Consider the following 16,363-nt stretch of genomic DNA (forward strand, 5'->3'; position numbering starts at 1 on the left):
AGCCCTCTTCTGGACAATGCCTTTCCTAATGAATGCAAAGGAAAACTCTGATCCTAAACCTGTGCTGCCATGTGGGATATCTTTTTTTTGGGGGGGGGAAGCTAAGGGGTAAACTACACAAATACGAAAAAGTGAAGTCCATAAAACAGTTGGATGGCGCCTTGTACACCTCCTCCCAGCAACTCTTGCTGCCAAGCTAGTCCCATACACAGCACTGCTTTCCTTTGGATCACAAGGGATCCAAAGGATGCAGGGATGGGGCATTTGCCTTCCTGCTCCCATCAGCATCTCAGCCAGAACTGCCAAGGGTCAGAGATGGTCATAGAACTGCAGAGTTGGAAGGGACCATGAGGAGGATCGGCCAGAACAACCCCCTGCAATGCAGGAACCTTTTTGTCCAATTTGGGGCTTGAACCCATGATCCAGAGATTAAGAGTCTACCACTGAGCAGTGCTGGATTTACGTATAAGCTAAACAAGCTATAGCTTAGGGCCCCACTCTCTTGGGGCCCCCACAAAAATTTAAAGAAAAAAAACCCTGTATGAACATTTCCAAAATATAAGATTAAAAACAAATAAAATAAAACCTACATACAGCAACAGTGTTTTGTGTTGTGTAGGCTCCTATTTTGTTATGTGTAAATAGTTTTGATACCTATTAGGTCTATAAGAATATATTCAATACAAAAAAACAGCGACAATTTGTTGACAAAGGGCAGCTGGACATATAAAGGGCCCCATTACCTTTGGGCCTCATCAAACCTAAATCCGGCCCTGCCACTGAGCTATCTTACTGGTTGATTTGGATTACATTTCTGTGCTGCTTTGCATTGCAATGAATCTCAAAGCGGCTTCCAAACAGTAAAGAACAATAACGACCTTATTTATTTATTTATTCCCTGCTTGCTCTTTGCTGCAACGGACTGAACGGGGCTAACCCCAGGGAAATGTTCAAGCGGAGAGACGGTGGTGGTGGGAAGACCAGCCGGGCTGAAAGCGAGCGGGGTGTGGCCGGTTGATTTCAGGGCGACGGAGTGGGGTGGTTTGAGGACTACCTCGCGCGGGTGAAGAAGAGATGGCTGGAAGCCAGCCTTGGCACTTTGGCGGGTGGCGCGGGGATGGGCGGGGCGCAGGAGGCGGGGCCCTGGGCATAGGATAAAAGGCAGCGGCGGCTGCCCGGGAGCAGCGCAGGGCGAGATCCCCGGGGCTGCAGAGAGAAGGCGCGAGAGAGAGAGACCAGGCACGATGGAGATGTACAGCAAGGCAGAGACTCTGGAGCTGCGGAGGAAGCACATCGGGTAAGCCAGAGGAGCAAAGCGAGGGGAGCAGAGAGGGGCGGAGGGAAGGGGGCGCACCGACGCAGGCATGCAAAGCTCTCTCGCGCCCCAGGGGGGAAAAAAAACTTCCCAACTTCCACCCCCATCTCTCCCGCACATTCTGCATTCGCTCTCATTCTTCCTCCGGCAAGATTGTTATTTATTATTAAATTTGTATACTGCCACTCATCCGTATATCCCGACAGGTCCTCTACCTGCGCGGTATGGCTACCTGCAAACGATCTCCCGAGCGGAGATGGTGTCCAGGATCTCTCTGCGGTTGGGAGTGGGGTGCAGAATCAAGGTGGTGGGGTCTACACTCATCTTGGCCAGATCAAACTCTGAACCACATCGAAAGGGGAGTGGGAACCAACCTACCAAAACCTTCTCCCTTTTTCTCTCTTGTGGACCTCTTTGGAGCAGTGTATTTTCTGAATTAGAAGGTGGGCATGGGGGGGGGGGCGCGGCGGTCTATAAATTAATGAATAAGGGAGCCGCCAGGACTGAGGAGAGTTGTACATCTTTTGCACATTTATTTGCCCTGTCCCTGCCATCGGCAGAACTGCCACTTTCCTTTTATTAAAAGCCTCTGACATTATCTTGCACTAACATATTTCATAGCCCTAAATTGTCACATTTTCTGAAAGGATCCATATTTGATCATTTGAACTATCACGGATATTTTCTTTTTCATAAATAGAAAGGATTTAAAAGCAGCAGTTTCAATGGGAAAGTCAAGCACATGCTTTAAAATATCCTCTTGAAATCCATGGAAGTTGCAGTTTGGAGATTTCAGTGCAAATCTGTGCATTTTTGCAAATGTTGGGACCCACAGTCTGCATAGAATTTAAGTCTTTTAAAGTACCGTACTTAACTTTTGGTGGGTCATATGCTTACCTAATTGCTTCCCCATCCCCTTTAAAAAACACTTTAGAAAGTTTTTAGCACTTTCTAGGAAGGCTTATTTTTTAAAAAAATCCAAAAGTTTTTTTAAAAAAATATTTATTAGAAACAAAAATGGGGAAATGCCACACTTTCAGTGACACTTCCGGTAGAAATGCCCTTCCCTTTCTTTTTGCCATGCAATCAGTTGAAGCTGACAATGAAAATTATTCACTTCTCTGGGGTGTGATACCAAGACATATATGCTTGAATGCTGTACAAAACCCCATCTGGCAGTCCAAAAAATCTCCTTTGCCTCTGTGCATAGGACATCTGTGCCCTTATCTAACCCCTGTATAAATAGTCAGATTAACAGCCAGGAAGGTGGATCAGTGTTTGACCTTCTAAAGGAAACTTGGACAAGTGCAGTAAATGCACAGAGGTGCATGTGATGTCAGTGGAATTAAACAAGCATGTAAGATTGTGTAACCAGTTGATACAGTGTACTCATAGTCCTTACATAACCCAAGTGGATCCTGGGCGTTCTGCAAAGCCAAGCCTGGAATTCTGCCCGCCAAAGTTCTGTGCAAACTCTGAGAGTTGTTGTCTCCTTTGGATTATTATTTCATCCTTAATACAATAATAAGCTATTTTGGCTCCACTGGCATACAGTAGAAGCTGGGAACCAGCTAAAGATACAAAAGGCCAGCCAAAACAAACAAAAGGTTAGGGCTCAATTCTTTGTTACTGTCGTCTTATGGTTCATTTAAAAACCTAGGAAGAGACCCAGTCCAGGTTGTATTGTTCTCCCCTTCTCATGCACACTGCTTAATGCATGTGAGTCCCTACAGACACACTGGAAACCCCTCCCTTCCCCATTAGCAGCCCTGTTGTGCAGACAGCTCTCTCGTGGAAGCAGCTGTGTGCACCCAATGGAGAGTGTGGAAGAGGAAATGGATGGAGCCTTGTTTGTGTGGCAGGTTTGATCCTTTCTTAATGAATGCCTGGTTCCCAATTTTTGCAGTCTATGCTGTTTGTTGTAAGGGAACAAAACGCTGCACATGTGCAAAATAACTCTGATATTTAGAGATGGGCTTGGTGTGTCTAGAGTTGAGCAATATGTCGGATTTAAGGTATTTGTCCTTTTCACAGGTGGGAAGAGATACCAAATTTACCCTAAGGCAATTCCGGTACTATGGTGGGTGTTCCATGAAGCCAGCCATATTTACACTTGAAGAGACATAATTTGCTATTTTCCCCGCACCTACTGAGTCTCCCCAGGTCAATGCTTGAGGACTCCTGATAGACCATAATGAATTTGATGCATTTACATGTTTGTACAAGTGTAGGCAGTGGGCTGGAGAAGGAGCTTTTCAACAGACCTAAACTAAAGCAATGCTTTCATGCTTTTCAGGCCCTCGTGCAAGGTCTTCTTTGCTAAGGACCCCATTAAGATTGTGTGTGCCCGTGGGCAGTATATGTTTGATGAGAATGGAGGAAAATACTTGGACTGCATTAACAACGTAGCACATGGTAAGAACTGTGGCTTATTATATGTTGTCAACTTTTAAAGTGTTCCCATTCATTTTAGGTGTTGGATTTGGAGTGTTTTTTTCAGGTACTCTCAAATGGGTTCATTGACTTCTCTTTACTTGGTCCTTTCCAGTTGGACACAGCCATCCAGATGTGACCAAGGCTGCAGTGAAACAGATGGAATTACTCAACACCAATTCTCGCTTCTTGCACGACAATCTGGTCCAGTATGCCAAGCGTCTCACTGCGACCCTCCCAGAGCCTCTCTCTGTTTGCTACTTCGTGAACTCTGGGTATGGCCAAAGGACTTTTCATTGCTATTATCTTTTGGAAACTTGTATAAATTCATTTCTACGTTTTAACAGCTTTGGGAGATGATGAGAGAACATGGTTAACAAATATAGGGCTTTCTAATGTTGTGCCCAAGTTTTCATGTGGGCAAAATTCATATGGTCACTGTTTTGTTTATTAAAAAATAGTCCAGTAGCACCTTAGAGACCAACTGAGTTTGTTCTAGGTATAAGCTTCTGAAGAATGTGTATGCACACAAAAGCTTATACCTAGAACAAAATTAGTTGGTTTCTAAGGTGCTACTGGACTATTTTTTTATTGTTTTATTTTGACCTACCTAAATCTAGTAGCTATTTGTTTATATTTTACATTTCTATCCCATCTATAAAGAGCTCAAGCAACGTGCATGTTTCCCTTGCTCCTATTTTACTCTTGCAGCAACCCTGTGGGGTAGGCTGAGAGACAGTAGAAAAAAGCTTCATGGTTGAGTTGAACCTCGCTTTTCCTAATCCTAGTCTAAGAGTCTGTACTTTCTGCAAATGAAATCTCTGCAGAAGAAGGTTTTACTCGATACAATCAGTTTTACTGGATACAAAACGTAGGAAGAAGCTTGCTGCAAAGGAAACAACAGATTGCAGCACAAGAGATTCTCCAAATGCAAAACAACCAGATTGTGCAATGGGGAACTGTCTTGCCCTCCCCCATGCCTCTTTGGATCAGGCCAAGGAATTACACCCATCAGCTCCAATGTATTCATTGAGCTCCATTCCCACAGGGGCTCCTTAGCAAGGGATGTTCTGTGTACACAGTAGGCCACATCTCTTCATAGAATGGGAAGGCCTCACATACAGGGGGCACCAGATCATGGCCACAACTGTGTATGTCCCCTCATTTTCCCAGGCAGCCCTCAATATTAGCAATGTAAACCACAGCTGAGCTATTCACAAGTTCATATTTTATGTCCAGCTGTAGATTTTATGATAATCAAGACATGAACAAATGTGCAGAATTCACATAGGTTTAGATCACTATGGGATGCTTTATAGTTGAGATTCCTGCATTGCAGGGGGTTGGACTAGATTACCCTTGTGGGTCCCTTCCAACTCTACGATTCTACGATTGTATTTCCATGCATGTGTCCATGTGAAGCAAATCTTTGGCTTTTCAACCCAGAGAGAATCCTGCCCTCATTCAACATTTTCACTTTGAATCCAACAGGTGTGCTATTAATCATTTCTAGGGGATTAAAATTTGACATATGCCTGTCTGGAGTTATTTTATTTTTGGCTTAAAAGACTAGTTTATTATGTAGCTCTCCTGCTACAATAGCTGCTTTCATTGCCTTCTAATTTTGTCCTGTAGATCTGAAGCAAATGACCTCGCTTTGCGCTTGGCTCGTCAATACAGGGGCCACCAAGACGTGATTACACTTGACCAGTAAGTATGCTGATGGCATGGATGAGATCAGTTCGTTGCAACATGATGCAGATGGGTCATGTGCTACTATAATGACTGTTCAGTCTGTAGCCAAGCACCCAGAGCCCCATACATGAAGATTCTGCATGCATGGAGTTTCCCTGATCACAGTTAGTTTCTCATTCACCTCAAATGAGGTCACTGATCTGCACACAGTGATCTGTAAATAAATGTATCCATTAACTTCATTGAGACTTCTTCATTTTAACTGAAACCTCTATTTTGACTCATCCATTTCTGTGAAGAAGGGGTTGTCTCTGCGTAGTTGTATGTCATAGAGGGAAACGGTCTACTAATTCATATTAATTAGAGAATACTTGCATTTGTAGTAATAATAAAAAAAATATTAAAAACAATGAAAATTGTGAACGATGACGTTGAATATGTTGCTGTAATGATACCACATACAGAAAACTAAGGTTGAACTGAGATTATTTGTCAGTTTAGGTGCAAAACTTATGTAAAACATGTGCAAAACTAACCTGTAACAGAGTCTGCTTCTTTTGAACTCTTTCACACCCTGGAGTCACTTTGCATCCATCTTCTGTTTCAGTGCTTATCATGGCCATGTTACATCGCTGATTGACATCAGTCCATATAAATTTAATCAACTGGGGAAAGAGGCCAAAAAGGAATTTGTACATGTGGTAAGTGTTATGCTACATTCTTACTGCCCTTAGCATATATCTATTCATTGCAGATACAAATGAAATGCAAAGCTAAACTGCATAGCAATACCTCCACAAAATGAGTAGAAACTATTTAGTGATATTTTGGTTGGCCTAATCAATGTAAGAAGCCTGGGGCGCTTCTTACAAGATGAATTGTATATGGACAGAGATATATTTTGTCCTGAAAAATGCAAGATACCTGCTTGTGTATATTTGTGTATATTAAAAAGAATGCATACTGATCTACAGTAGGAAAAGCATGTTTTAAAAAAACCAAAAAAAACCCCGTAGGTATCTGTATCCAAGAATCTCTTAAGAAGTGGCTCTTAGTTGTCATGAGGAATTCATGGACAATAAATCTGACAGTGGCTAGTAAGCATAGCTCTCTTCCCGGGTTCAGCATCAGCAGGCCCCAAGATCTGGAAATCAGAAACGTCCTGCCTTCTAGATGCCAATGTACCCTCCCCCCCCATGATATGCCTGAAAGGGCCCCTGCACACACAGATCCATACACACTGTGGAGCCCCTTCAGACTGATGTCAATTTGGCTGATGGACAACAGGGGCAGACTTTACTACTATAAGCGCCCTGAGTGAGGACCATTTTTGGTGTCCCTCCCCCTAAATATTCTTTTTGGTACAGTTTACCCATATCTATCCATATAAATAAACTTATAAATATGAGTTTTTAAAATTATTTTGTGCTCCCTCAGCTCGGCACCCTTCCAGATCACTGGGACAAGCAGCAAAGGATTGCTCTGGTCATAGTGCCCAGCTTGTGAGCCTTCCAAGCATCTAACAAGGGGTTGTTGAGAACAGATATTGAACTAGATATGAGCCAGTGTATGTTATTAAGGTCTCAGTTCTTTGTCGTTTCTGCCTTCTGTCCTACTTCCTGGAAAGCCAGGGATATGGAAAACCTGTGGACCTATCCATTACAATACTGGAAATGTTAAGATCCTCCTGTGCCTCTGATGCATGGATTCTTATTAACCTGCTGTGGGAAGATTTAGAAGAAAATCAGTATGTCCTACATGAACCCTTCCTAGGTGCACACCAGATAGGGTTTTTAAGGCCAGTTTTGTTCCTGTCGTAGGAGGAGCCAAGAACAGTGCATTCAAAGATTTCAAATCTTACTTTTGCCACTCCTTATAGGCTCCTTCACCAGATACATACAGAGGAAAATATAGAGAGGACCATTCAGATCCAGGAAGCGCTTATGCCGATGATGTGAAAAAGATAATTGAAGAGGCTCAGAAGAACGGCCGCAAGGTATGTAAACAGTGAACATGAAAACCTGTTCAGATTGTGTCCTGAAAAATGCTCAGTTAGGTGAACTCGACTGCTTTATACTGTATAGTTGAAATTTCTTTTGCTTTTATTGGATTCCTGGATTTTAAGGTGCCTTCTACCCCCTCCCCTACCTTAACTTGCATTCAAAACTCTCACAAGAAAATAATAGGTAAGGATCGAGTAAAGAAGAAGAAAGGAATAAATAAATCTAAACCTCTGACTTTGGTGTGGGGAGATATTTTCTAGAACTCGCATGGATGCTTGTTATATATTAGTTACTTCTTTTCCAGAAAGGTCAACTTGAAGGAACTTGCAAAAGCAAATAATACAAACGAGTAAAAACAACCTAAAATGCCCACCAGTCATGATTGGAGCCACTATTTCCCCATCACCTTAAAGTCCAAAGGAGCCCACCCATCTGTCTTTAATTCCTTATTGAGATTTTTTAAAAAAGAAACTAACGGATAGTTTCTATTTCCCCCCCTTTGTCTGTTTCCTCCCTTCCCCCTCGCATTATCCCCCTCATAGGTTCTGGTGCCGTAGACCTGTGCCAGGAGCAGTTGATAAAGTTTCACAGACTATGGGGAGCCTCCTACTGTCTGGCTGTAGTATACCTCTTCGAATATAGTGTACGCTTCTTTACACGTTACCACTCGACCTTCTTTCCAGGAAGACGGCACTGCTCAGCTTGCATGGACCTCTGCTGATACTCGGGGAGGGTTGTGCAAGAGTGGGGGAGGCAGTCAGTTAAATAGCAGACTTGGGGGAGAACAAAGGCATAATGCTAAATGCAGAAAATGTAAACTTCCAGTTCCAGTCGTATCTGATCTGCTGATGTTGATTCCTGATCCCAAATAATCTTTTTTGGTTTGTTTGTTTTCATTCCTAGCTACTGGAATCACTTCAGCTGTAGGCTTTTTGTCAAGTGCCTCATCCTGATATGCTCTGCCTAAGTTTTTCTTCTTCTTCTTCTGAAGCAGGGGTGCCCAAAACACAGCTCTGTACATATTCAATGCATTTGTTTGTTTCCCATATTGAGCCACAGGAAAGGGGTTAAATCGGCTATCACAGAATGCCATGTGAATGAAGCTGATGGAGGTTCACGAGTTCACAGGGTGAAGCTGATATAAAGACTATAAAGAACCTTTAGTAATTAAATTATTGAAATGTGGACAATCATTAATAATAAATAGATAATAAATAACTCATCAGAACAGTGAACCCATCAGATACTTCCAGTATCACATTTGTATTCTGCAAGAATACGCCGACTAAATGAGTTTTTAAATAAATGTGCACAGTAAATCCAAGACTTCGAGCATTGGGTCAATAATGAGCTGTAGAATTATGCTGGATGCTTGCCCTGGCATTGAAAAATTGGGCACCTCTGCCATTTTTGTTGTAGTTACTGTTGCTCACAGCTGTTCAAGATGCAACATAGCTACCCAAACCGCATATTCATTTATCTCACCTGTTTTCATAGGGTTCGTGCCTGTAGCTGTTGTTTCATTTGCAAACCAGTAAGCAGAGGAATGCTTTTCTTATAACATCTTCTCTTACTTAGATTGCAGCCTTTATTGCTGAGTCCATGCAGAGTTGCGGAGGACAAGTAATTCCACCCACAGGCTATTTCCAGAAAGTGGCAGAGTATGTATAGTGCTTGGGATGGGTTACTTACAGCAGGCTACTTAATAAAAATCACAGGAAGACTCTACTTATTTGGTTCTTTGTGTTGCTTTAATCTTTGTTCCTTGAAATTTAAAACTGCTACGATGACAATTTTTAAAATTATTTTTGTAAATAAACATTGCCCAGTAACAAGAGGTGCCTTTCTCAAAGTAACTTTCGACAATTCAATCCAAGACCAATAAGGGGTGGTCTTACATAAGGAATATAAGTATTGCTCAAAGTTTAGTGATGGTAGACAAATTGGACTAGACAGGATAAGGTTATTAATGGCTATTAGCCAGTTACTGTGTTATCACAGTCTGCTTATGGGATTCCCATAGGCAACTGGTTGACCCACTGAGAGAACAGGATGCTGGGCTATTTGCAATGAACACCACGACTTCTTATTGCACAGGAGCTCTGAGGTGACCTGCACATTAAGAAAAATCACATGGTACATCATTCCTAGAACTTGAGAATACAGGAGGCCCTGCGCACTGTGTGTATCAGATCTTATTATCCAATATTTCTAGACCACACATATCCTTCTGTGACCTGACAGAGTGAACTCAGGTCAACTTTATCCATCTTCTGGCCATACTGTAAAGACCATATGGCCTGATAAGCATTTTTCTGAATTCTCAGCTGTAAATGCCCCTTGCAGGACCATAATTGAAGTCTTCATGTAAACGCTCATATTTTGGGCAGGGCGGTTATACATGACAGTGACACATCACAGTGAGGCACCTGTTCTGTTCCCTTTTGAGAGCCAGTGTGGTGTAGTGGTTAAGAGCGGTAGACTCGTAATCTGGGGAACCGGGTTCGTGTCTCCACTCCTCCACATGCAGCTGCTGGGTGACCTTGGGCTAGTCACACTTCTTTGAAGTCTCTCAGCCCTACTCACCTCACAGAGTGTTTGTTGTGGGGGAGGAAGGGAAAGGAGAATGTTAGCCGCTTTGAGACTCCTTCGGGTAGTGAAAAGCGGGATATCAAATCCAAACTCTTCTACTTTCAGCGCTGTCCACAAAGCAGGTGGAGTTTTCATAGCTGATGAAGTCCAAGTCGGTTTTGGTCGAGTTGGAAAAAAATTCTGGGGATTCCAGCTACAAGGCGAAGACTTTGTGCCTGACATTGTCACTATGGGGAAGCCAATTGGCAATGGCCATCCCATGTCTTGTGTAGTTACAACCAGAGAGATTGCGGAAGCTTTTGGTGCCTCTGGACTGGAGTACTTCAATACGGTGAGCTTCTCTTCTAATATTATCATCTATTGTTATAAAAAGGGTATGAGGAAACTTTTGGCTCTCCAGATGTTGCTGAACTGCAATGATCATTAGCCCAGGGATGATGGGAGTTGTAGTTCAGCAACGTTTGGAAGGCCACATCTGTTATAGGGGCTTGTTCATTGACTTGGCATGCATAATTGCACCATCATAGATTGTTACAGAAAGAATGTTCAGAGCACCCAGTAATGACTCAAATAATGGTTTTCAGTGAAGCCAGTTCACCCAGTTTAGACAACAACATCAGGCAACATCTGGCCCTGATCCATCTCTTATGTATGGTGTGAAGTGAAATAACACCTGCCCTCACTGCTGCCCCAACCCAACCCAACCCCAATCTCATCTCATCTCCACACAGCACTGCTGCATAGGCATGAAGTATTATTATCTTTTGAAGACACTGATGGCACAACCATTATACACAAGGTGATAGGAAATATTCAAAACAAAAACAAAAAATTCCTTCCAGTAGCACCTTAGAGACCAACTAAGTTTGTTCTTGGTATGAGCTTTCATGTGCATGCACACTTCTTCAGAGACACAGGGAATATTCAGTCTAGTAAGGTTTGACCATACGTTGCAGTATCATGCGTGCACCAATTGAGTCTCGTACTGAATTGATGCTCAGGTTGAGCTTCTTAATACCTAAATGAGACTTTGATTGAAAATGTACAGCTTTGTCATGCAAATAATATTGAACACATGGTCTCTTGTGTGTGTATATGTAACACCAGTACCTGGCACTTACAGTTTTATTTCTTTACAAGTGGAGCAGGAGCCTAAGTTATAGCAAACCTTCACTCTCCGTAGGAAAGCAGTACAAACCCTGTGATGTCTTTTTCCCTTCAAACTTTTCAAAATGGAAATTGCAAAGAAGAAATTTGACATTCCGTAGCACCATACAAGGTGCAAGTTAAAAAGATAGAAGGAAATTTGCACCCAATATTTCTCGTTTGCCTGAGAAAACAATCTGATACCGAGCCCTGTCTTGCTCAAAACATTCATCAAAATCTTTGGATGAAGAAATAATTGAGGCAGCAATAATAACCTGTTTCTTTTTGGTCACCCCCCCCCCCTCAGTTTGGGGGCAACCCAGTGTCCTGTGCAATTGGACTGGCTGTTTTGGACGTGATAGAAAAAGAAGATCTCCAAGGGAATGCCACACGTGTTGGAAACTATCTCACTGGACTACTGAAGGAACAAAAAGAAAGCATCCACTGGTGGGAGATGTCAGGTAGGCACAACAGGGTAAACATAAAAGTTTTTAGATCTAGAAGAATGTGTAAAGGGTGGCTTCTTCAACCCAAGGACTGCATTGCCCTCTGAAGACCCAGGAGACACATTCCAGTGGTGGGTGCAATCATACCCCCCCACCACCACCACCGACAACTCTTGAATAACAGATCAGATAACTGTTTTGTTAAGGAGACCTACCACACTACATTGTAAAACTATTTGGAGTTGTGTGCCTTTTGTGCAACACTGAGATTTGATTGCTGCACCTCTGATTCCCTCCCTTTTCTTTATATTTTTCAGAGGTGTTGGTTTGTTTGTTGGAGTGGATCTTGTGAAGGATCGACAAAAGAGAACGCCTGCCACTGCTGAGGCCCAGCATATTATCTACAAGTAAATATATACTGGCTTGCTTTAGACCTTCCTTTCCATCAGTTTTAACTTTACAACTTCCAGGCTAGACATTCAAACTGAAGGAGCTGAAATTCATAGTCAGGTCAGGGCTGAGTAACTGAAGATGCCCTCACGATTCACCCAGAATCATAAAATACAACTTTAAAGGAACTGGCTACATTATAACGTCACATACCTAAATGCATTTTGGAGTTTGCATTCCAAATTAAATCTTTGTTCCCTTCTAATCAGGCTGAAAGAACAGAGGATTCTTCTGAGTGCTGATGGACCTTATCGAAACATCTTGAAATTTAAGCCACCCATGTGCTTCACTATGGAAGATGCAAAGTTTGTAGTTGATCAGATTGATGAGATCCTCACAGGTAAGCATTCTTGCATGCCTATTGGTTCTTTTACATATATGGTCTTCAATTTTGTTCTATATGTAACATAGGTAGTTAAGAGTTGGGCAGAGAACTGGCCAGCATAAGCTTGTGACCCATTGCAGAGATGTCTGATCATTGTTGGAGATGCAACATTAGATTATGTAGACTGCAGAACCTGGACTGATTAGTTGGGGATAGGTTGCTTGTTGCTGAAACGTGTGTCTTAAGTGAATTCTAAAGAAAATTTATCTAGTTCTACAAGAAAATAAGCTAGTATTTAAAACCACGTGAGCCTTTTCTTTACACTTTGTGACTTCTGTACCTAATGATGGAAAACCTACTTTCCCCCCTCCTCTTGTCCCAGATTTAGAAGATTCAACAATAAACAGGACCAGAGATGAATTACCAACAAGTGTACAGAGTAAAAGAAAAGTAAGTTGGAAACCCCAAAATCACACTGCCAATTAATATAGACAAAAGTAATCCAGGTGGACCATTGTCCTGGCTCAATATAAGACAGCTTCCTAAGTTCCTATGAGCTGTCTGAAGACTTTCCTGTCTTATAAAACTTCACCCAGTACACTTTGTCATGCCCCACCCTCAACACTCATACAAACAGCTCTAAACTCACCTATTCCATAAACCATTGGCATAACCCATAGTCATAACTAAAATAATGCCTAAATTATGTGCATGCAACTGCATTTGCTTACATCATTCTGTTCTTATCCTTGGCTTTGCATACTTCATCTCTCTGCTGATTTGCTACACTTGCCTTTCTTCTGTCTCATGCAATGTCTAAAATTTGATTGTAAACATCTGAGATTAGGGACCTGTTTGGGTCCTGGCCTCAGCTTTTCCACAGGCATCTGGTTGGCCACTGTGAGAACAGTGTGCTAGATTAGATGGGCCATTAGCCCAGTCCAGCAAGCTCTTCTACTTTTTGCACCAATGAATGCCGATAAGCTAGAGCCACAGGCTTGTAAATCTGTGGTTCTGGTCTGTGGTTCTGGCAGTTCCCATGACATCAAATATCTGCTGGTGCCAATATTTGCATATTCAATCAAATTGTGCATTTGTTTAGATGCCCACAGATGGGAGCTCCCAGCTGGAATGCATCAACGAAAGCATAAGCCATATCAATGGAAGTGCCTGCAGACAAAAAAAATGGATTTTATGCTGAAAACAACACAGTGCCTTGCAAAAGGATCCAGGACATGAAAAGAAAATTCTATAAATAAGAATAACTATGTACAGTTTGGGTTTGTTTAAGGATGAATGGGTGTGTGCAATAATTGGTAAGAATATTGGCTAGTTATACATTATTCTGAAGCATCCATTTACTTATGGTCTAAATTTGGAGCATCATGCTTTGCAGCCATAGTACAAAGGTCGCATGGCCTCATTTGTTTCAGATGTCTTAACTGACTGTCACTGACTGATGTGTCTTTGTCCTTTTGGAATCTCAGTGTTCAGTATTGAGATTTTAATAATTTCCCCATGTTTTAATGGTTTATTGTTATACTGTGCAACCTTCTGGTGGGGCAATTCATGCCAATGCTGAAGAAATAAATATTTTTATCTTGAAAATCTCGCATGCAATCCAACAGAGGACACATGGAACAACCAAGAGTGTTCCACAAAACCTGCCAATCAGCTTCTTAGGCTGCCACCCTATCCACATTTACATGGGAGTAAGTTCCACTGAACTCAGTGCAGCTTGCTTCATGAATGTGTGAGGTTGCACTGTTGGTGGAGATGTGAGTAAGTCCAATTCCTCATTCAAATGGATTTCAGACTAAAAATAAAAATAAAAATTAAAGGGAGCATACACAGCACCTATTTGCACACACAATTTCCCCTTCCAGCTAGGGATGCACACTGGAGCAAAGTTGTAATATTCACTGACAAAAGATTTTATTATAATTATTAATTGTACAGTATTAACTATATTGAAAATGGAAAACTTTAAAGCACTGCGTATTTAGACAGTATGCCTTCTTGGTTTATATTTGTCGGTTGTATATCTGCTGTTATCAGTGTTGTTTATGAACTCTGTTAGGACACTAGTTCCATTTACTGGAAACTCTTGTTTATTCCTAAAAATAAAAGCTATTTTTAACCTTCGGGTCCTTGTGTCATGAAATGAATAACCCATCAATATTTAATAATTACTTGGTAAGGTTACTTCTTAAAGTTGATCTTTGGCCTCATTTACTCATCTCAAACTAGGCTTGGCTATAAATTAACATGATTAATGCATATGGGTATTCCTTTCTTGGAGAAGATGAGTAACAGTCCAGAGGTTGCAGGCACATATTGCTGAGTGGGCATAAGCATTCTGAATTATGCAAAATTATTGGTGAGCACCCCTAGGAGACAGAGTCCACATTTGTGTACAATTATATATAGATATAGACAGATTTATATAAAGGTAAAAGTTTATATAAAGTTTACTTTGGAAAAGTAAACTTTACCTTTGCAGTGGAACCTCGGGTTACGCATCGTGCTCCTACGAACGCTTTGGGTAATGAGCTCCGCTAACCCAAAAGTAGGTGCTCCTGGTAGCAAACTTTGCCCCAGGATACAAGTGGAAGTCATGCCACCAGTGGCACAGTGGCAGCGGGAGGCCCCATTAGCGAAACACGCCTCAGGTTAAGAATGGACCTCTGGAACGAATTAAGTTCGTAACCGGAGGTACCACTGTATATAAATATTATATAAAAAGTAAACTTTGGAAAAGTTTTAACTGGTTCCTTATTGTAAATTCACTTCCAATGACTGTGCAGTAGTCTCAGATCACTCATCCGTGCCAGATTTACATATAAGCTAAACAAGCTATAGCTTAGGGCCCCATTCTCTTGGGGGACCCCTAAAAATTTAAAGAAAAAAAAACCTGGATACTTGTATTGTATTTCAGTTCAACAATTACTTTGATAAAATACATATTTTGTTACGTGCAAATGGCTTAGATACCTATTAGGTCCATAAATTACCATACAGCATATATTCAACACAAAAAAATAGTGACAATTTGTTGTTGACAAAGGACAGCTGGACATTATAAAGTGCCCCATTACCGTCAGTAGATTAGGGCCTCATCAAACCTAAATCCGGCCCTGACTCCATCCCTCTGTACTGGGATCTCCTCTTTCCAAAAACATTGTGAAGGACACTGTGCTATCTGTCAGTGACAGCACGGGGAAAAGGAATTTCTACAAAACAGGGCAGGTCTAATTCAAAGATAGCTCTTCAACTCTATGAGGAAGAGCAACCTAAGCTCTCATCTCGTTACTGTTCTGTATCCCAAAACAGGTAAACCTGCTCAGTTGCTTGTCTGCAGATATCTTTAGCTCGGGGCCATCTCAAGCATATCCGGCACTGTGGTTCAAAGATCCCTCCGGTGCCCCCCGTTTCCCAGAGTTGTCACCTTTTCCCAAGCCTCTGTGGGATCGCTCTCCTCCCACGGAGGCTTGGGAAGGAAGCTGCACTCCCGCCAGCCATATAGCTGGCAGGGCGCAGCTTCCACCCTAAGCCTCTGCGGGGATCGCTCTCCTCCTGCGAAGGCTTGGAAGGAAGCCTGCACGGCGGGCGTGCAAGGAAAGGGGAGGCTGTCTGCAAGCCGCACAGCTCCCCCACTCGCTGGGGCACACCTGAGAGGCCAGCCGCCCTGGCAAAACGTGCCAGTAAGCTCAATAGGAAAGACTGCTCTGCTTGAGCTCAAACTTTCTGGCACGAGGCACCTAATGCATGGGGAACAATTGTGAGCCCAAGCACTGCTGTTGTGTTTTTGTGATTTTCTCCATTAGATTTCTGCAACTCAAATTAGTGGGATTCTGGAGTGGGAATGTTAACAGCAGTGCAGTATGTCTATATCAGTGCTGAATGTCAATACTGATGTGTTCTCCCTCCAGTGTGGGGCTTGGAACAATAACACCCA

General features: G+C 42.3%; 1 protein-coding gene across 1 annotated transcript; it reads left to right on the forward strand.

Annotated features, from left to right (window-relative positions):
* The first annotated feature begins 1,207 nt into the window (after positions 1-1,207).
* On the forward strand, positions 1,208-13,633 carry ETNPPL (ethanolamine-phosphate phospho-lyase). Its single transcript, XM_033160252.1, is given in 14 exon segments — positions 1,208-1,297; positions 3,612-3,730; positions 3,864-4,023; positions 5,384-5,458; positions 6,051-6,144; positions 7,323-7,439; positions 9,025-9,107; positions 10,144-10,369; positions 11,492-11,615; positions 11,618-11,645; positions 11,948-12,037; positions 12,290-12,420; positions 12,788-12,855; positions 13,508-13,633. Coding segments are annotated over 14 exon segments (1,467 nt in total). The 5' UTR covers positions 1,208-1,244; the 3' UTR covers positions 13,607-13,633.
* Positions 13,634-16,363: the final 2,730 nt, after the last annotated feature.

This window comes from Lacerta agilis, chromosome 9 (assembly GCF_009819535.1).
Source record: "Lacerta agilis isolate rLacAgi1 chromosome 9, rLacAgi1.pri, whole genome shotgun sequence".
Taxonomy (NCBI): domain Eukaryota; kingdom Metazoa; phylum Chordata; class Lepidosauria; order Squamata; family Lacertidae; genus Lacerta; species Lacerta agilis.